Source organism: Chenopodium album, chromosome 6 (assembly GCF_948465745.1).
Source record: "Chenopodium album chromosome 6, dcCheAlbu1.1, whole genome shotgun sequence".
In the NCBI taxonomy this organism is placed as follows: Eukaryota; Viridiplantae; Streptophyta; class Magnoliopsida; order Caryophyllales; family Amaranthaceae; genus Chenopodium; species Chenopodium album.
Window position 1 is genome coordinate 5,124,608 of NC_137839.1, and position 22,348 is coordinate 5,146,955.

A 22,348-nucleotide genomic window follows, 5' to 3' on the forward strand; every position below is an offset into this window, starting at 1 on the left:
TATCATAACTACAATGTAGATATGGATAACTTTTTTTAAGACATCCTAAACTAATGGATCCATAAAGAGAGAACGATACCCATGCATAAAAATACCCATAAACTCGGTAACTCGCTCGAGAAATAGACATTACACCTTCAAAAGCAATGCCCAAAGTTAAATTCCACCCTTTTATGATTTGCGGAACAATTAACACAAGCCGTGCAACAACCAAAAGAAAAAAAATTACATCAAATTATAGCAATTTGGCACATATTAATAAATTTATTCCCCAATTATTGTCTTTATAAAGGAAGAAATCACACATTTGCTTATGTTACATAGAGTCAGGCCAATCCAAACTAACAAAAAGGCTTGCTGAAGTAAAGCGAGCCCATTCAGGACATAGCAGACATAGCTCAGCAAGCATCGAAAAGCACGAAACTCAGTAACGATTGTAAGCCACAAAGGTTCCGAGCTCAGAAGCTTGCCTCGCATAAAATGTAACTTTAACGCAATCCCTACAAACCTCTACCTAAATCACAGAATAGTTCTCAATTAAAGACTTACAATCAGACTGCCTAAGAGTCAGGAATCATTTTCACAATCAGGATAACCACGTGAACAAGCAACATCCATCGAAAAAAACCCTACCTACACATTGACATGATGCAAGATTTTATTGTAAGAGCAGCAGCTGGAAGTCAGAGTTGTTCCATCTTCACCAGATCTTTCGTGGCTTTGATTGTATCTGGCTGTAACCAATCCTTAGCGCATATGAGGGCTTCAAGAGTCTCTGGCCGCAATGAGCACCTGTACGAGTCCATCTCCTTGAATGAAGAATCAAATACGGATTCAGCAGATACAGTTGACAAAGGAACAGTCAAGATATCGCGGGCCATCTTTGAAAGGGTCGGATATTTGATCTTGTTTAGCTTCCACCAACCCAGCACATCGAAATCTTGGATTCTTGGTAAGAGAGACTCCTCCAAATACTGATCCAACTCTGACTTCATTTGCTGGCTCGTTGTCTCCATAATATACATATCAAAGTCTGAAAGTCCATTGTTGTTGAGAATGCCTTGATCTTCTCTCTTGACAATACCATCAGTCCCATCTTCAAGAGGGGTCAATGGAAGAGGATGAGTCACATACTCATGGAAAAGCTCATGGATTCCCTCATCGACATTTCGGATGTATACAGGAGCTTCATCCATGAAAATTTTTGTGAAACTGAACTCCACAAGTTTCATCTTAAACCGAGGATCCATAGCTACAGCAACTGCTAAGACCAGGCAAGAATTCTTCCAATATTTGAGAAACCTGTCTTGCAAAGGCTTAGCAAGGCCAGCTACAAAGAGATCATCACTTGCAGCTGCACGGGCTAGCTCCAGCTGAATCTTCCACACCTCATGGAAGAACACGTTAGAAGACGGAGTAGGTTTTACCAAAAGCAAATTTGCAGTGTCATACAGGAGTTTAAGGTACATGCAGATGTTCTCAACTTGACTCCAATCATCCATGGAAGGAGCATCCTTGTAATCAGGGTCACATGTATCTAAGCATGAAAAGACTTGCTTCAACTCAGAAGCAGCAAGGAGCATTTCATACGTTGTATTCCATTTTGTGATGTTGTCAAGAGAAAGAGTCTGTTCAGATGGCACCTGAAGCTGTTGCTTCAACTCAAGAAATTTTTCCTCATGAGATTCCGAAGTCTTTACATACTTCACACTGGTCCTGATTTTCTTGATAGTTGCTTCACTAGCAGATATCACTTCTTGGGCCATGCTGCTCAAAGTGCGGGCAATGCAACTCTTAATCAACAACTGGCCATCAAGAAGCATAGAATTTTTCACAGCAAGCAAGGCCCTTAGATTTTCAAGTGCAGCTTGACCCAGTGGCTGATTAAATGTAATTGAGGCTAATTTGCGATCTAAACCCCAGTCGGATAGACAAGTACCAATGGCATGGCTAAGTGCTCTATCTGACTCTGGAAAGGGCTCCATCACAACATTAAGAAGTCTCCGATGCAACTTCCAGTCATTATCAATGAATTGCCCAGTAACAAAAACAAAACCAGTTGAGTGACTGGAAGTCCACATATCCAATGTCAGGCATATTCGCCCTGGAATTCCCTCAATAAACTTTTGAAGATTCTGTTTCTCCCTCAAGAATATTGCTACACAATCCCCTTGTACAATGTTGAAGCTGACCATATCAAAACGAGGCTGAAGATTCTGGACAAAGGAGACAAATCCTGGATGTTCAACCATGTGAAGTGGATAATCATGCATGATTATCATCTTAGCAATCTCATGCCGGCAACGATCCTGATCAAAGATGAGATACGGTGAGCTAGAGGTCCTGTAACGCCTTTTTGGTTGGTGTTCAGTACCAGCATCAGTTCCACCACTCTTCGGCATATATGGGGACAACTGATTCTTCTCCTGCTGACGCAAAACAACAGGACAAGTCCCTTTAGCAATATGGCGCTTCAGGTGGCTTGTCCCAGCAACCTTAGAACCAGTACTGTATGCAAATGATTGCTTGCACACTTTACAATACGCCCTCCTACAGCCAGCACCAACAGTTTCAATAGTAAAGTGCTCCCAGACTATAGACTTCTTCTTCCGACGCTTATTAGGTTGGGTATCAGGAGTTTCTTGCTGTGAATTAGGGACCTCCGTGCTGAGTGGCTGTGTATTAACCAGCTCCATGCCAACAGCATGAGAGTTTACAAGTTCACCCCCATGAACATGCGAATTTCCATGTTCTACCCCAAGTGGTTGCAAATGAACTGGCTCTAGATTACCATGCTGAAAATGCACATGCTCTGCATTGACTGGCTGGGAATGCACAAACTCAGAGGCAATAGGTTGCGAATGCACAATATCTGAACTAAGAGGCTGGGAATACACAAGATCTGCAGTTCCAGGCTGGGAATGAACCATCTCCATAGTGACCGGATGCGAAAGCACATGCTCAGCACCAACAGACTGTGGATGCATATCCTGAGAACAGACTGGTGGTGGATAAACAACCTCCTCGCCAAGCGGCTCAGGGTGAGCAAGCTCGGTACTCACATGTTCTTCACCAGTAGCATGTTGATCAACTTGTTCCCCCATGTCCATGTCCATTGGCTCTGGTGCAACTCGTTCTGGTTTCACACTCACTGGATGCTCTGCTTGTGAATTTGCAAACTCTGCCTCTCTTGGCTGCGCATCAGCTTCTTCTGTATCAATCATTTCGTTGTTTTCATCAATAGAATCAAGAGGCTGAGTATACACGAGATCTGCACTGCCAGGATGAGGATGAACCACCTCTGCGTTGACTGGGTCCGGATGAACAAGCTCAGCAGAAACTGTCTGTGGTTGAACAAATTCCGAAGGCTGTGATTGCACATGCTCCATGCTGACAGGCTGCGAATGCATTTCTTCTACACTCTCAGGCTGTGAATGGACATGCTCTGAGTTGACTAATTGTGGATGCCCATCCTCTGAAGAGACTGGTGGTGTTTGTAAGACATCCTCACCAAGCGGCTCAGGATGAGCAAGCTCATTGTTCACATGTTCTGACTCAGCCTGTTTACCAGCACTCTGAGGATCAACTTGTTCACCAATAGGCTGCGAGTTAGCAACCTCCTTATCCACACGCTCTGGTTCAGCTCGCTCTGGCTTTACCTTCACAGAATTTTCAGCTCCAGGCAGTGCATCAGCCTGTTGTGAATCTACCATTTCGTTGTTTTCATCAGTGGTCGTCATAACTCAAATGAAGCCAAAAACTGCAGAATGTACAATAACGAGATAGTTTGAGCAAAAATTCTGGCATTTAAAGTATTATAACTAGCATAAACTAACAAAACAGATACACTGAAAACAACATTGTCAAACTATTCTATCTTATAAAAGCTTATATTCTACAAGTTCCAAAAATGCTCATAAGAAATACCAAGAAGCCCTCAAAAGTTCTAAAATCTGAATATAATCCCTTTTACTTCACTGTATAATTGCAATTGATAGTTCATTACAATTTACCTCCCAATTCCGAAACAACAAACAATGATCTTTGAAGGTGCACATAACTACTACTACTACAACAACAACAACGCCTAAGTTCCAAAATGATTTGAGGTCCGCTAACATGAATCGTCAAATAAGAAACCATCCAATAAGGTGCACATAACCAAAAAAAACACCACAAAACCTCAAAATTCAAGTTTCACTATGCAAATTAAGCCCCTCGCACCTCAATTTGCATCCAGTATCCTTTAATTAATCAAAATCCCAGTCTATAAACCTTCACTGATAGCAAGCAATGTATACTTAAAACCTCCACAAACAACACCAAAAACCCATAAAATCACATAAATCAATTGCAACAACCCACAATTCTCAATATTTATTTCATCAAACGCAAAAATAAACTAGAATATAATCAATATGTTCTTCCAATTCCTACAACCCCAAACCCACCAGCAATTAATGTCATAAATACAGATGAAACAAACAAACAACAACATACATAACAGAATAACCAAAATAAATCAAAGCTAAACCCTTTGAATCACAAAAACAAAAGCCCAGAATTAACCCGCCAATAGATTCAAATTCGATTAAATTTGATACAATACAATTAAACAATAGAAGAAAAGGAGAAAGAAATTGAACACCTTTAAACATAATAATGGGTAAATCACTAAATCAAAAGGATCGAAGAATTCGATCTAAAAAAACTGGGCTCAACAAAAAATCAAACGAAGAAGACCCAACAACCAAAATCAATAAAAAAGGTGGGAGAAAAGAGAGAAATTGAATTGAATACCTTAAAAAAATTAATGGGTAAATCACGAAATCAAAAGGGGTTTCAGAATTCGATCTAAAACTGGGCTCATCAAATAAATCAAACGAAGACCCAAAAACCAAAAGAAGTCAAATCAATAGAAAGAGGAGAAAGAAATAGAATTGAATACCTTTAAAAAAAATGAAATGGGTAAATCACTAAATCAAAAGGGGTTGAAGAATTCGATCTGAAACTGGGCTGATGAAACAGATTGAAATCGAACGAAGCCCACACTCAGAGGAGAGAGAAGAAGAGAGAGAATTGGAAATACGGCTGGATTTGGTTTTGGGTGTTTTAGGGTAAGTGGGTAAATTGAAGGAGGGGTCAAGAAGGTGGGATTGGACGGTTAAGATGTGTTTATTGATTTTGTGATTATCTCATTCATTCAATTGCATGGGCTTGGCCCCTTCAACAATTGGGAAATTTTGTGCTACTAATAATAGATAAAGTCCAATGCCAACTAGGAGTAGTAGGAAAAGATCCAATAAAAAAATACTTCTATATGTGGAGTAAGTAGGAAAGAAGAAATACGGCAATATAACTGATACCTGAAGCACGAGATCGGTTTAAAAACTCTATTCTGTTAGGGGATTAATTCAATTAAAAGGTTAAGGTGATAGTTTAATGCTAAGATTGGTTTATAAACACTATCACGCCTCTTCTACCAAAAGCTTAGATGATATTTGAAGCTAGGGCTGGGTTTGTATACTTTATTATACCCCCTCATACGAAAGTTCGCTAAAGCTTAAAATGTGGATGTAGCTTGGGTCTCCTCATACACCGTGTGAAATACTTTCCACCGAAAATGATGGGTGGATGGGTTTTGAATCGTGACCTTTTTATCACGTTAGCTCTTGATACCATGTTAAAAGAGGACCAACTAAACCAAAAGCTTAAATTAAACTGATAGTTGAAGGACAAGATCGGTTCAAATACTCTATCAAAAATAATTATACATATGGGATTAGTGGAAAAAAATAAATAGAGAATATATTAATTATACTAGTAGGGTTAGTGGGAAAGAGGATTAATAAAATGATAGTGGGTCATTAACAATTTATGAATTATTGCAATTATTATGAAATAGATGTAAAAATAAAGTGTTATGATTATTAGAAAACGTATTGATATTGAGAACTAGATGGAACCCATGCGATACATGGTTTTATATTTTTGTAATATTTTTAATCTAATATTTTATATGAAAAATATTGTGATTGTATTTGTTTATTTTTACTTATAAAATTTTAAATGACTATACAAAAAATTAACAATCGGAAGAACAAGCCAACAAAGGAAGAGGAGGAGAAAGAGCAAGCCATGGACAGCAAAGTGGCGAGGAGATCTAGGGTTTTTGGAGGAGAAAAAAAGTTAGGGTTTTTGAAGGAGAAAAAAAATTATAAATAAGATTAGAGAAGTGGATAGTTAAATGGAGGAGTGATAGAAAGATTAAGACCAATTGACCAAGATATGATAATAATATGGTTAAGGCATATTTTAATTTTTGAGAGAGAGAAATTACATAATACGTTGAAAGAAAACGGGTGAAGTAAACTCAACCAGTTTGAATTGTGTTACATGGACCATTATATTAAATGGTTGGACCATTTTCCTACCTTATAAAAAGTGGAAGAATACTCTTATGAATAGTGTGAAGACTATAATATCCTTCAAAAAGTTAATTTACAAATTTGCCTTCAATTAAAATTAATTTTGATGCATTTAAGTATTTAACTTTTCATATTTTTGTCCTTAATCAAATACAATTTTTTTAAGCACTCACGGGATTAAATACTGAACCCGACCAATAGTGGCGGTGAAAGGTTGTTCATCATCGGGTTTGGTTTTGGGGAGACATTTTTAGGTGTTTACAGAAGCCCCCACTTTGACTGAGTTTGTAGAAACGTCAGTTTCGAAAACGATAGTCAAAGTAGCCGATAGGGACGGAGAATGATTTAAGACGTTCTGCGATCCTAAATCACTCTGTATACGCCGATACCTGCAGAAAAATGTTAATTCCACAGATAAAAGAGTAAAAGGATAAAATACGTATCCTTCAAAAAGTTAATTTACAAATTTGCCTTCAATTAAAATTAATTTTGATGCATTTAAGTAATTAACCTTTCATATTTTTGTCCTCTATTTCTTTTGTTTATCTTCCTTCTTATCATACCACCGAAAAGGCCAAAATTCCTCATTTCTCAATTTACTCTCTTCTCACGAACTTCTATTCTGGTTGCTGGAAAATTCTGCTAACATGTCAGTTTCCATTCCAGTACCCCTGGTCATCACCCACCGCAGAGATAATTCTATAAGGATGATGACCCTACTGGTTGGTTTTTTTATATATACTAAAGGAAATGTAAAGTTTGTGCAATTTATTTGTTTATGCTATACCGGTGAATAAGCATGCTATTTAGAGACGCACGTATCTGGTTAAAGTTGGGGACATCTCAAGATTGGTGGAGTTAACAGATGAATGCAATAATGGTACCTTCTAGTGGTGGAGTGTAATTGCTTGGATACCATTAAAATGATAAACAAGTAAATAAATAAATAAAATAAAATAACAAAATAAAAAAAAAACACACATAAGAGTAATACTTTTGATGTAATCTCTTTTAGTCGTGTTTATAGGGGAGTCAAACAAAACAACTCTTTTGATGAGTCTTCTACGGAATGTAGCAGTTATGTCTCACATATGAGATACTATAGTCTTATGCTTTTGATTAAGTGTCTGTTTAAAGATGTATTTTGCTTTAATTACTGTGTCATTGTCTCAATTTTTATCCTAGGAAAAACTTATAATTTATGATTATAGGGAAGAGTTAAGATGTACTCATACATCATCAGTTAAATACTCGTAGCTCATAAATGTTATCTCCTCCATTATATGGTCCACACACTATCTAATTGCAGGTAAATATACTAATTCTTATAGCCTTTGTGCCAGGGTGTTCAATGACGGTTTTGTCCTCTCCATAACACTCCTATTGTAGTCATAGAATGATGCAATAGTTTTGATTGCCTTTTGCTTTGATTGCCTTTTTATATAGTAATACGTACATTGGTGAGTTATAATATATATGATCATTTTCAAAATATATAATCATAACACAAAATATGTTTCTACAATTAAATAAATTAAGATACAATCTCTTATTGATCGACCTAAGACAAGTATAATTCAACAGCAACTCAAAGTACGTAAACTTTGAGGGTCGAATTTATAACTCGCCTACGATGGCTAGCTGTATCGCGCGCATCGCGTGCGTAGGCTTCCCTAGTATATTATATGGTTGGATTTAAATTATATAGTTGGTTAGTTTTATGATATCATTGATATGTGATATGGTCCAATTTGGGTGTGATTTTTGAAGGTATTTTTAACTTTACTATCACAAAAAGAAAATGAATGAATTTATGTGTGTTTTTTTATGGTTGACTAATACAATAGCCCATCATTTTTAGAGTAATGTTATGTAGTTACGTACTAGTACAGTAGTACTTGTTTATGTAATTAGGTTGGGTGCTTATTGGGTATTTCAAAATGATAAGGGGCCCTTGGTTTGGGACTTTGGTGAGCAAAGTCCAATTTTGGGAAGATATAGGCTGCATAGTGCATATAGCCCAATTCTGGGGAGCAATCATTGCTTATATGATGCTTTGCGCTGTGTAGTGTGTACCCTGTGTTGGTATAAGGTCATGGCTAGTACTTATGGCTTGGGACTTTGGTGTGTAGTGTATATCACTACATCCCAACTCCTCTAGCATACTTGTTTTTGTTATTATTGACTTGGCCTATCCACCTTGTTTATTTAATCTCACACCCATTATTCAATTGACATTGGGAAAAGTTGTTTATTAATCACGAAAATACCATATAGGTTGAAGTTTCGTATTTGCATATGAGTGAATACGCAATAAGATAATAATTACAATAATAATAATAAAACCTAAGAGAATATTAGATAAAATCAAATCATAAGTTGTGAGTCGTGTTATGTATCATGCCCAGGTGCTTTTGGACTAGCCAAGTTTGACCCACGAGTTACGTGTTATGCCAAAATTTTCAAAAGAATATTCCATGCATAACCCAAGTCCACATATCATCACTTGAACCGTGTCATGCTTGCATGACTAAGTCAAATTACACCATTTTTACGTGTTTTGTCATACTAGACAATGATGTACTTTGTCATACTTCCCTTAAATAAAGACGTTCTAAGCTTGACCCGAAACTCATCTTGTATTTTACCTCTATCCCTTAAAGTTTGACTCTTATGGCCAAAATTTAAATCCCAAAATCATCGTCTCATTTGCATTTAAGTACCTTCTAATTTGCAATAATTTGTGCAAATTTAACTTTCTATTTAGATTTTTTTTTTGTAGATACATTTTTCTTAATTCTCGTAAAAAATTGCTCAAAAACATCGTACTTAAGGAGACGGAGGGAATATCTTTCTCCCCCTTTGTATCTAGCAATTGACTGTTGGTGTAGTGATGATTGAGGCTATATTTGGTAGGGACTAGGGAGGACTCGTGTTCGAGACCCCGCAACAGCAATTGGGAGGGGACTGAAACCTAACCACCCGAAACCGATCCCCAAATCCGAATTAGCTCACCGGGCAGTCGGGCACCGGGTGAAAGCACCGAAAAAAAAAAAAAAAAAAAAAAAAAAAAACCCTTTTAAGTGCACCCTTTTCTCTCCGCCATTGAAGCGTACTCGGAATTCTCCATTGAAGTGGCTTCTGAGCTTTCTCTCCTCGACTCCTCCATTGAAATACCTTCTCAAGTAAGCTCTTTTTTTTTTTTCCCTCTCATATTTCTTATTTGATTTATAATTCATATTATCGAATATCAATTTCACAATCTAGGCTTTAGCTTCACACTATCGTGAATTTATTCGTCTGTATGATCAAGTTAGGGTTCTTTTTAGACGGACTACTGAACTTTTGATTGCATATTCTGAATACATGAAATATTTTATCGAGCAATTTTGTTGCTGAATTTTCTATGTACAATTTGCGTTAAGAATTGTATGCCATTTTTGAGCCTAAATTGATAATTGAGTCAAATTTGGTTGCTAATGTGTTGCATGATTTTGTTTATATTTCTTTAATATTAGGATGTAATTATGTGTTTGAATATAATTTCTTTGTTTTTGAGGTCATATTGAATCATATAATGGTTTAATGTTATATTTGGTGATCAATTTGCTAGCTGAGAAAAATGCTGTTCATTTTATATTAGAAATACTCTGTATGTTGTATCATTGTATGTAAGCTCTTATTGATTTAGGGGGGTAGGCGGGTAGCAATGCTTTTCCTCATTTTCCGGTGTCAGTTGAAGCTTGGACTAGTTTTATCAAGTATTTTCCGAGCATAACTTGATGTTGAGTTACAATGATCCTTATTCGATTAGTAAGCGTGGAACATATTTCCTGTTGAATTGGATTTGCTCCTACACTATTTAGCTAATAGTGTTACCTCCCAGTTTCTTCATTGGGTTTGTAAGATGGAAGGTAATTAGGTAATTATGTGGGTTCGGCTGCCCATGATATGAGAGCTAGAGGTATGATGGCCATGATACATCACAAGTTGTTGATTGTTGAATTGATCCAAGTTAAAACAGTAATAACCCCAATGCTAAATTGGTTTTCTCATGCTTTCATCTATTGTTTTTTTTTATTTTTTTTTTTATGTTTGAGTAAAAAAAAAGACTTTATTACAACCCTAGAAATTATTTGTCTCGTAATTAAATATTTTCTTCCATGAGTCATCAATACAGAATATAAATAACTTGTGATTAATTATTCAGTTGTATGCATGCAGGCTAGTGTTCCATGTTAGAGCTTGACATGTTGGAGCTTGACTAGAAAGGAGAGAACTTTGTTGGTTGAGTGATATATATATATACAATGGATTTTTCTCCCTTAAAGCAAGATCTTGATGAGCTTTTAAGAGAGTTTTCTGAGGTATGCCTTTTGCAGCCATATGATTAATGAATCCAGAACTTTAGATGTGTTGTTTCATGATGGATTGTTATTCTTTCACACGGCTTTGTTATAGTCTTCCATCTCTTTAAATGGGCTGTTTTCTGTGGAATTAATCTCATCGCTCTTGCCAATATTGCATTGATTCCAATTTTGTATAGTTAATCCAAAACGCAAAAAGCATGTTTTGTCTTGACAACTAATAGCAATTTATTATTTTGCTTACAGGGAGAGCTTAAAACTTTAGCAGACATGAAAAAATTATGGCTTGAACGGAAATTTTCCTACATATTTGAGGCTCAACCTTCTATCTGCCTGAATATATTTATGCAATCTTTGTACAACCATTCTATAAGTAAGTTACTTCCTTGATGCTTAATGATGTAATGACATACAGTTCGTTTTTTCAGATGCATCTTGTATGAACAAGGTGAACTTTTCATCATTTTGAGAATGTATAGCCAGTTCTTCCACTTTAATTATGAGCAGTTGGATGTCAATTATTGTATATAAGATATAACTAATTAAGTTATTAAGGTTCATGCAAAGTTATTTTGTTAGGTTTAACCAAAAGATTGAAAATGTAAAAGAACTGAAATATATCCAGCTTGTCTATACCAAGTCTAAGGCTCTAAGAAAGTTCAATTGGATTTAATGCTTATCTAAATGAAACATATAAAACGTATGTGATGCTGGCTGTAATGTTCTTAATGAAACATTTGGTAGCTTTGAGGTTACATCTTTCTAGAGAAGAGCTCGCTGTTAATTTTTGTAGCCAACACAGAATGGAGTCTTGTGATGGCTACTTTGAATTTTTTAGAAACTTGGGTTTTCTGATAATGTTCAACTATTGATTGAATTGTTAACCTGATAAGGCTAGCATTATCCGCAGGCCTGATGTGCATAGCTTTAATGATCAAAGGTGGTTGAGTTCAGATTAAAAGAGTAATGCCTGGATTTTTTAGCATACTGGATGGGGTGAAATTATAAATAGTTGAATAGGAAAATATTAGGAACTCTTTAAGGACTGGATTTGGATAGGATGGCAGCACAAACTAGTCGGTCTTCTTTCAAAGAATGTAATTCAGCAGCATACTGGATGCCAATTGATAATAAATGTTAAAACCTCATAAAAGAAATGAATGCGTTTGTGAAATGTACACCGAATTTGCTTCTTTAGTGCTAGCAAGAGTGGAACATCTGGAAGTGAGATACATTAGCACCTATTGATGAATTGGTATAATGTGTAAGTCAACTGTTAAAAAATAACTGAGAATCTGAAGTAACCCATGGTTTTGATCCAGCCTTTTACTGCTCCTTCCCATGATTACGAGCTATTGTTCTTGTTTTGTTAAGTTTGATGTTCTGTAATTTCATGCATGATATGATTAGATAGCCATTTCAGAGTCAGGAGTAGGCTAAGTTTTTTTTTTTTAATTGTCCCCTGCTTTAAAAAGTGATTCTTTTTTTTGTTGTTGTTGTATTGCTTCTGATCAAATCTAATCATGGTCGCTGATATTCTGTCCCTTTTTAGTCTTAATATGTTTGACAAATTGAAATCCATATCCTTTTGTTGTTTGACTAATTCTTTTAATCTTTCCGTGATCATGTGCAGGTTATATGATCTCCACTAATTCTTTGTCACAGAGACTGGGTGCCCTTTATGTCCTCTATTGTCTCTATGAGACACAGCCATTCAAGCCTCCCTTCAAGATTTATCTCTCTCTTGGTAAGTAACTGCTTTTGCATATGAGTAATTTTACTTTTTCCACTTCCTTTTTGAACCTTAAATGAAAGACAGAGTAATTCATATTAGACGTACGTATGTCTATCAAGTCACAGCTGAAGAAGTTACCTCGGATTGATTACTCTTGTCTTTCCCCCTTCTTTTTCAGGTGGCTTATAATTAATTATCAGGAATGTTATACTCTTCATAATTGCTTTCCCCTGAAGTGATCCTGGGGAAATAGTTGTCTTCAAAGGCTCTCATCTTAGGTATGAATATGGATTTGCAGAACTCATGCTATCTAATATAACGGAAATATTTTGGATTTGTTTAGTCTTTTCCTCAATACACAATACACAACATCGCATCAGCAAATTGATATAATATAAAGTGACTAGAAAATCATAAAATTTGGCTTTACTGGCGTATTAAAGTAATCTTATATTTCTCTTCCCAGAATCAATAGGCAAGTAGATGTGTTCATGTCTTTTTTGATTGATTGGCATACATCCTTTCACCCTCAACCTTTCTTTGAGATGTAACCTCCTCTTGATGGTTTTTACAGGAGAATTACGAAAACTAAAAGCTCTGGTTGTAAATGTGAAAGAAAATGGAATCAAAGTAGTATCTGTTTTGGTCAGAAGGATGCTAGAGAAGAATGCATTCTTGTTTGGTTTCGTCAACATAAATGATTATTCAGAGAAAGAGAGGATAAAGGAATTGGTAGATGTGCAGAATGCCTGCATAAAGAAGATGCATGAAAAGTATGTCCGACACTCATAAGTTTAGTATTGTAAGCTTTATTCAGCTTCATAACTGACCTCATCTTGCTGCTTTTCCTTTTTGTAGATTGTTGGCGAATACTAAGATTGAGCGTTATCTTCACATGGACATGGTATGCTGCGTACACCTGTGATTTTAGGTTTCTTTTTGGCTGTGTCTTATTATTTTTTTATTTTTTATTTTCTATTTTCTAATATATCATGATATTACTGTCATATAAATTGATGCCAAGGCATATTGATAAAACACACACATTGATACACACACTCATTTTACGCTCTCACTATGAGACCTACTAGATATGTCTAGGCCTCTAGTGTGCCTTCTTCTCTTTCCCCTCTTTCTCCAAATTGTGATTTTGTCCTGCACTTGATATATTCAATTATGTTTTCTATGTTCTTAGTTGGTTTAGTAATTGGCTTAATCCTGAAAGTTGTTTATTTTGAATCATTTATGAACCACCTTGAGGTCATCAGTAATTTTTTTTAGCTCTAATCTTAAAAAATCTGATTCTGTTAATACTTCCGCTCTACCTTGCAAACTTGTTAGATTATAGATTAGCTTGTACTAAAGAATGTAATTGCGTACTCTGAGGAATTCTCTCTCTTCTTTGCTTCTTTTTTCTGCCATCTTTTGAACTTTCTCACAAAATTGTTTGGTGAATTATTAATTGATACAATACACACATTTGATGTACTCTGATCTTTTTTAATTTGGATCTGTGAAAGCAATTTTGCTGCTGATTGTGTCTTAATAGCTTGAATTTTTGGAACAGGGCATGGAACTTGACCTAGAAATGCTCAAGAAAATGGCCAAAGAATATGAAGGAACTAAAAATCTTGCTATCAGAGGTATTATTTGCAGTACTTTATTGCTCTTTCCTGTTGCTATTACATGGTCAGGTTTATAATTCCAAAAAGTTATCTCGAGTTAGTTGTGTCTTGAGTCTCTTGACTTGAATATTTTCCCTTTTGGTCTTGTTTTACTGAACCCCATTACTGACAGCCTATTAACCAAAGGTGCAACCACGCCTTAACGTTAATACTCATAGGAACTATGTTCTGTGTTTTTACGCGAGTACTCTTGTTTAAATAGCGCTTATAATCTTCTTTGAATCTCAAGCTATTGCAATGGCATCATGCCCCAGGTTTACATAGTATTTTTAGCTTAGCAACCTTAGCCGTAAGCTAAATATAAGGTCAGTTTGTGAAAATGACTAATTGTGAAAGTATTCCAAATTTTGTGTTTTGACATACATGATTCTTGATCCTCATCTTTGCTAACTTGATTTATCTTTTTTTTTTCCTTCTTTCTTTTTAAAGAGGCTAGTAGGGTAGTCAATACCGAAAACATAAAGCATATTGCAGAAGATAGGCTGACAATTGGAGATGAAGTGCAAAAGATAAATGAGGAGTGGGGAAATCAAAAGGAAATGTTCTCACAGTTTATAGGAACAGACCAGCATTCTGTCGTAACTCATCACCAGAGAGAAGAGAGACACCACAAGCAACTAATGCTACTTTTTGCCGCTGATCAGCAGCAAAGTGACGATGAATTACAACGCACTGGTTTCATGGGGCTTCTTATGGGAAATGAATCAACATTAGTAAATGGCAATATTCTACAGGGTCCATCATCTGAGCAGCATTCTATGCCTGATGAAGAGCAAGATTATGACTTCGAGTATGCTAAGGATCTGGAAGATCAATTATTTGATTATATATTATAATTCATGTTTATGATAGTGGGAACATTGTTAATAGCTAGGTTAATATGCTTTATTGTTTCAGGGTGTAGATAATTTTACATTTGTTATGGAGTAAACATTTATTGGTGTTTACACATTTCAACTTTCAACAGTTATCTATATATAACACATGAAAACTTAGATATGCAATTCTCCTTTTGTATTAAAATACTTCAGATACGTCTTGCACGCGAGGCCATGATGCTGGCCCTAAATGATGCACAATGAATCAATGATAATTTTGAGTACGTCAAATTCAATACTATAGTAATATTACTGTAATAATCTTACAGTAATGTACTGTAATAATCTTACAGTAATGTAGTAACAACAAAGTTTACATATCTGCATATCGCCTTGAAACTCAAGAATAGATCCCTTGCTATTGTGCACCTCCAACACTATAGCATACGAGGAGCAAAGGGAAAAAGAATATATTCATAGTAACTATGAAAAACACTACATAATATAAAAACTAACTTATAACTCAACCTCTACACTGTGAACCTTCTTACTGTCCTCTGGCATTTGATCCAAACTCAAAGTGACCAAACCCGAACCAGAATCGTACTCAAACTCGACTTCCTTGGATCCAACTCGGCACCTCTTGGGCCTTGTTGAAGAGTAAGCCCCAAATACCCCACAACCTTTCACCTCCATTTGGACCTTCCCTACCATTTCATCACCATGGGCAGATCCATCTTCCACTCGTGCTCCGCTCCTGACTTGGTAGATTAGCCCGTCAATGGCCCCACCAGCGTTAAACATTTTGATTAGCCCAAATGGGGCAAAGCTAATGCCTGGGGCTAAGACCTTAATGGGCGTTATAGTGAACACATCATATTCCAACACCTTAAGTGACACTGGCAGAGATACATTGTATGGCAAAGTGATAACCTCACCCGTCCTGTGACGATAGGCAGCACAATCCAAGTTCCAGTCGGTGGGGTCCACTGCGGCCTCAGTGATGAGATGGACGTCTCGGCCACGGACAACGCCTGTCAGGGCTTCAGGTCGGGTTGGATGGAAAATGTTCTTTCGCTCGGTCATACTCCATGCTGCCCCTTGGCAGTTGTACACTCCTAGCACACCAGTGTACTTGTTCATGTTCCATATCTTCAGCAAGCTGCATTTTTGTCACAGCAAATTAAATATTAGACATTTCTATTATGTATAACTCCCTTCAAAAATAAAAAAATTTGTACCGTTTAAGAGTAACATTACAAAAGTGCCCTTTTAATTGGGGTGGAATTGAAATAGAAATGTCTGATTAATACAATCTTGAAATTGGACATGGTTTAAAGTTAATAAAAAAGGTTTAGAGTTGCCATACCTATTACCATCTCGAGCTGGATCATTGAACAGGCAATCACGGGTGGGTCTACCAGGCATACGAGGACGGAGCACGGATCCATCAGGCAAAACAAGCTTCCTAAGCAGATCAAAGTTGTGCTTTCCAGGTGCATCACTGTAACACAAACATGGGAATAAATCAGAAACATAATCTACTAAAATTGGTTAACTAATTGTGACACAATCAGTAAGAAAAAAGAGACTGTACAATAGTTCCATGTACCTGACGTAGATTGGTCCTCCACTGATAGCTCTAGCCGAACCATGGTATTCACCGGCAGGGTGGTCTGAATGGAACATATCCCAATCAGGTTGCATAAACTCCCCTAAGAATACACTGTTGTAAGCCACAGCTGCAATATGTATGGTGTGCGACACAGGGTCTCGTGGGTAAAAATCATCTGATGCCCTCACAATCGCTGTTTGTTTTGAGCTGTTCATGATATAACAAGCATAACATCAGCATATAATGAACTAAAGATGAACTACTGATTTTCAAATGTATGTAACAATGATTTTTAATTAGTTTATTATTAATGCCATTACGAGAAATCTAATTCCCCCCCACTCCTAACCTTCCCCCAAATGGATGCATATGAAGGTATGTAAATAAAGCAGGCCTCATTAAATAATCAAACCCAAGTACTACTGGTAAACCACCTAAAGCAGGAAAATTTCAAATCAGAATCACCAAAAACAGCAAAAACTGTAGGATTATAGGATTGTCAACTTACCAATACAATGCATCAGTATTGTGGCTCATGCATGCAATGCAACCATTGTCTGGAAAATTTCTAGCCACGGAAGCATCAAGAGCTTGGTGGTATTGCCTAGTGAGCTCCACTCGACCACCAAACCCTCCGCCTAAGGTCTCCAAGATACACTGCACATCCACCTTAACCCCATCAATCCCCTTAGAAGCCAAGTAACTGTGCAAGTCATTATAGAATTTGTACACACTCTTTGGGTTCACTAATCCTAACCCCTGCACCTTCATAGGGTCACTCTTCCACACCGGCTCATTTTCCACAACTCCCTTAGACACATTAGGGTATTTCATCAGTGACTCATACTCCTCCATCTCCTTAACCCCAGGGCGAACTCCACCCCAATATCCTGTGATGGCGTGCCATACATACACATATTTCAACCCGTACTTTTCCTTAGCTATATTTACTATGTTCTTAATCCCAACACTAGGGTCATCCTTCTTTTGAAACTTCTCATTCTCCTTAATCCCAGTTAGTCTTGGCACAGGTTCATCCTCCTCTGAATTATCTTTATTCTCTTCAGATGAGGTTTCCTTCCGTGGGTCTACCCCGACAGACTGCCAACCATCATCAATGATCACAAACTTAGGCGGGGTCCCACCTGAGGAGAGGCTAGCCAATCCAGCTTCAACACCTTCTTGGGTGACTTCTTTATAAAATGCATCCCAAGTACACCACCCAAAGTAGTCAATAATCCCAGGCAACTTCTTTTCATGACGTTGCCTAAACGTCTTAAGATGAGATTTAACTGCCCTGATCGCTTCAAAGATGGTGGCGTAGGGATCAGTCCCTGCACTCACAAACAGAGAATGAGTAAATGAAGTCCCCTTGATCTCATCATCCCCACTCTCTAAACAAAGCTCCAATTCATCTTGTGCGTTCCCCTGCAGACAAGCCCTAAACGAACCCTCAACCAAAGGCAGGAAAACCGCATAGATGATCTGATTAGCTTCATCTCCACTGTCTGATTCAATGTGCGACCCATCCTTGGTCTCGACCAATAAAAACTGAGTTTCCAAAGGGATGTCACCACCTTTGTCACCCATTTTTTGAGCCATCCACCATAACTTAAATCGAAAACATGCCATGAACCGAACATCTCTAAGAGTACCTAATGACACCACATGGCTGCTGCTAGGTTGGTCGAAGTCAGCCCCTATAAAAACTCCCTCAACCGGACCAGATGATGAACCTGATGTTGCTATCACATTATTGGGTACTCCAGTTAGGATGGTCCGGTCTTTTACTATAACTTTCCCGTCTGCAATTCGAACAGCTGGTGCTATAGTCATTTCCTTTTCTTTCTCTAGGCTCTCAGCCCTCTGCCAAAATGAAAAACTGAGTGAGCAAATATTAGATTCAAGGCAATCAATTTCCACGACAAATGACAAACAAAGTAACAAACTTTAACACAATAAGTGACTAGAAATAATGAAAAAACATGTTAAGTTTATTATGTTCAAATTATCTTGTGAAGAGTTATACATACAGGGAAATTGGATATAGTGCAAATTCGGGCTTATGAGCTGATAAGCTAATGCCTAGCATACAATATCTAGATTTATACGGAGTAATAAACAACAAAATCGAGATCTCAATGGGTATTTTTTGTTTCTTTAAGAAGTCGTAACCTCAAAGGTCTTTGATACCACCCTCAAGACTTTATAAACTAAGCAGCCTAAGCTAGTTAAGGTCCATTGGATCAAAAATGGTACTACTCCATACATCATACATTCATACATACAGATTTGTGCAGCTTATGGAAAATAGTTTGTTACATCATACAAGTTTGTGCAACTTATGGAAAATAGTTTGTTACAAGAATTGGTACTGAAAACGACCCCATAATCTCAAGGTGCCAAATTCGTTGTTACGGTACCAGTTGGTAAAATTAGATCCGCTTGTCTAAGGCTTCAAGGCTCAATCATGGTACAAGTCCATAACAATCAAATCACGACATTCACAAATAGGGGTGTCAATTCGGATGATCGGATTGGGTCTGATATGGTCGGGTTGGGTCGGGTAAATTTTTAAAGTTAATACATACTAAATTGTTATGTCCAAGCGAGTCCAAATCTGAATCGGTTATTTTTCGGATCGGTTACGAATTGGGTCGGATCGAGTGTGCTTTTGACACCTCTATTCACAACTCACAAGCCTTGTAATGAACCAAATGCAATGAAAAATGACTGGTTACGTATAGAAGAGGCTATAAACTTGTGAATCTTTACCAATTTGAAAGATCAAATGGACAAAATAAGTTATGATATGATATTATGGTTCAGGATTCAAATATTAGCTTAAAATTGACATAAAACAAGCTTAAAATTCTTGGACTAGCTTCAAGTCCTAAATTAAGATGATCAAATATTAATTGAAACAGGATATCATTATGGTACAAAAATAAGGTTGTATAAAAATTTATCAAAACAATCTACGTGGATAATTTTTGAAGAAGAAAAATTAGACCCACCTAGAAATAGCTTATAAAAATATCATACTACCAAAATTGTATCATGGTATATCACGTACAAGTATATGTATTTTTATGCAAATATTCTTCATATAATAAAACCCCAAAAAAATTGGACAACAAAAAATACATATAATCATCTTATCCCTAACAAACAATTCACAACTTTCCACCTTATATCATCAATCATGTAAATGTTGAGCGTCAATGTCAACTAGTTTAGATGGTTAAAGTATCGGGATCGAATGCCGCCCATATAAATAAAATATAAAATCAACCAATCTCTACATTATAACTAAAACCCAGAAAACACTCAAATAAAAACAACATGAATCATCTAGCTACATTATAACTAAAACCCAGAAAACATTAAAATAAAAACAACATGAATCATTCAGCTACATGAAGTAAAACCCAGAAAAGATTCAAACTTTAATAGATAAACAAATTTCTTACCTTGAAAGATTTAACAGAGAAAGGTTGAAGATGATTGATTGACTTTCTGGAAGATCTTAAACAATTTGAGGAGAGAAAATTTGAGTATTTCTCAGAATATTTAGGAAATTGATTGAAAGAAAGTGGCAAGTTTGGATTTTTTACTGTAGAAATAATGTAGTTTTTCTTGTTAATTGTTTGAGAAAATAGAGGAATTTGAGATGAATTTATAGTGCTTCTAATTTTTGTGACCATTTTTTTTTTTTTTTTTGAATTTTTTGGTTTTATTTTATTTTATTATTTTTAGAGGGAGAAAGAAAGAAACAGGAAAGTGGGAAACTATTCTCTGCTTGAATGTCTAGATTTTTTGGGTTTATACTCAATGGAGAACTAATGGTTGACTTGTAGCATAATGATCCAACGGTGGATAATGGATTGATTTTCATTTTTGACGGTCCATAATTGTGACACGTTGGATCCACGTCTTAGCTCAATCTAGAATCCCTACTTTTGGGAATTTGTTTGTTTGACTCGCAACATTATTTTTTTTTTTTTTTTTTTGTTAAATGTAAGGATAAAATACGAATTCTTAAATGGATCTGGTTCACACTAATATGTGGACCACTAATGTTTGGAAAACTATGGTTGTTTTATTAGTTAAAAAAAGGGTAATTATAATAGAAAAAAGTCTTTATGTTGAAATAAAAGTTATTTTAGTACTCTGTAATACATAGGCTATAAGAGGTTAATTTTTTTAATAAAATATTATATACCGGTTAATATGAATAACAAAAGTCACTGTGTTAAAATTAGGGTCATAACGTTATACTTTAAGTTCACAATAATATTAAACGTTATACTAGTTTTAATAAAGGTTACTATGTTAAAAATAGGGTTACTATGTAAAAAATTAAGGGTCACTATGTAAAAAATTAAGGGTCACTATGTTCAATACAATGTCAGTTGCGTGTGTATAAACCTCGGGTCCACAATAACATTATTGTGGACCAGGTCCACGCGAGTCTTACCTTAAACGAACTTCAACCCGGGGAATGCTAAAGAATCTTCACCCTTAAAGTGTTTATAGTGGGGATTGAATCTGCAACTTCAAGGTTGGAAGGTGACAATCTTACCAGTAGACCAAGCGTAACTTGTGTTTGACTTGCATTATAGATTAAAAAGGATGATGATAACAAAAAAAAAAAAAAAAAAAAATCTTATTTATATACTTTTTTTACATCCTTATTTATATACTTTTTTTTTTTAAAGGAAAGTTTATATACTTATTTGTTCTTGTTAATGTTAATTGTGTGTATTGTTTTTTTGGTCAAAAAAATGTTAATTGTTTTTTTTTTTTTTCAACTCTAAATCAACCATATGCGGATATTTAGGGCCTGCTCACATTTACTTAATTTCAGTTCAGTTCAGTTCGGTTCAGCTCCAATCAGTTCAGTTCAGTTCAGCTCTTAATTTCCCTCTCTCATAAAATATTCATTTAAGCTTAGTTCACTTCAGTTTATCTCCAATCAGTTCAGTTCAGTTCAGCTCCAATCAGTTCAGTTTAGCTCAGTTCAGTAAATGTGAACAGGCCCTTAAATTCTAGGAATATTTGTTTACTCGTACTTATTTTCCCTCATTAATGTTGTCAACAACTAAAATTGTGAAATAAGGTCGAACTAAAAGAATTTCTCAAACATGACGCGCGCCCTAATAAATACTCCCTTTGTCTTACGATGCCTCTTTTTTTACATAAATTAAATACAATGTCTCTTTTTATTTAAGGTTGTACTTTTGACATTATTACCCTCTTTTTATGAGTTGCCATTTTATTTTTACAGTATTTTTTTTTTCTTTTATTCCGTAACATCAATTTTCAATACTTTATCTCTTTTTTCTTTAGTCATTCCCAAGTACGGAGTACTTTTTCCTTTTTTCATTAATATCTCTCTAACCCCAAATGCACAAATTTCTAATAGTAATTAGAGTATATTCTTTTCAGCTTATTTTCAGTTTAGTTCAGTTTAACTCCAATTAGTTCAGTTCCTAATTTATTCTCTCATGAAATATTCAGTTCAGTTTAAATTAGTAAATCAGAACATACACTTAGTTTTAAGATATACGAAGTATATAACTTTCCTAATTCTCACGTAAAAACCCAAAGAGACACTGTATTATGAGAGGAGAGGATATACCGAGTAAATTTTTATAAATTTATAATTAACCAGAAAGAGTTTCTTGAACATAGCAT

At 35.9% G+C, this 22,348-nt stretch overlaps 2 protein-coding genes and 1 pseudogene across 6 annotated transcripts; 1 reads left to right on the forward strand and 2 right to left on the reverse strand.

Annotated features, from left to right (window-relative positions):
* Nucleotides 1-259: 259 nt before the first annotated feature.
* On the reverse strand, nucleotides 260-5,299 carry LOC145635677 (zinc finger BED domain-containing protein DAYSLEEPER pseudogene; annotated as a pseudogene). 3 transcript variants are annotated; one of them, XR_014113899.1, is made up of 2 exons: nucleotides 4,949-5,299; nucleotides 260-3,760 (listed from the first exon to the last, which is right to left on the reverse strand). The product of XR_014113899.1 is annotated as a zinc finger BED domain-containing protein DAYSLEEPER pseudogene, transcript variant X1 (transcript). The 3 variants fall into 3 exon arrangements; XR_014113900.1 differs by having other exon boundaries at nucleotides 4,801-5,299; XR_014113901.1 differs by lacking the exon at nucleotides 4,949-5,299 and adding an exon at nucleotides 4,649-4,783.
* Nucleotides 5,300-10,652: 5,353 nt separating this feature from the next.
* On the forward strand, nucleotides 10,653-15,219 carry LOC145635679 (uncharacterized). The gene is made up of 7 exons (XM_081687007.1): nucleotides 10,653-10,795; nucleotides 11,042-11,168; nucleotides 12,429-12,542; nucleotides 13,105-13,303; nucleotides 13,389-13,434; nucleotides 14,098-14,173; nucleotides 14,645-15,219. The coding sequence occupies exons 1-7, from the start codon at nucleotides 10,739-10,741 to the stop codon at nucleotides 15,049-15,051; spliced, it is 1,026 nt and encodes a 341-aa protein (XP_081543133.1). The 5' UTR covers nucleotides 10,653-10,738; the 3' UTR covers nucleotides 15,052-15,219.
* Nucleotides 15,220-15,308: 89 nt separating this feature from the next.
* Nucleotides 15,309-20,434, reverse strand: LOC145635678 (putative galactinol--sucrose galactosyltransferase 6). Of its 2 annotated transcripts, none has more exons than XM_081687005.1 (5): nucleotides 20,122-20,434; nucleotides 17,157-18,514; nucleotides 16,646-16,855; nucleotides 16,403-16,537; nucleotides 15,309-16,195 (listed from the first exon to the last, which is right to left on the reverse strand). In XM_081687005.1, exons 1-5 carry the CDS (start codon nucleotides 20,353-20,355, stop codon nucleotides 15,550-15,552), a joined length of 2,583 nt encoding a protein of 860 aa, XP_081543131.1. In that variant the 5' UTR covers nucleotides 20,356-20,434; the 3' UTR covers nucleotides 15,309-15,549. The 2 variants fall into 2 exon arrangements, with proteins under 2 accessions (XP_081543131.1, XP_081543132.1); XM_081687006.1 differs by having other exon boundaries at nucleotides 17,157-18,530; nucleotides 20,122-20,253.
* Between the last annotated feature and the right edge of the window lie 1,914 nt (nucleotides 20,435-22,348).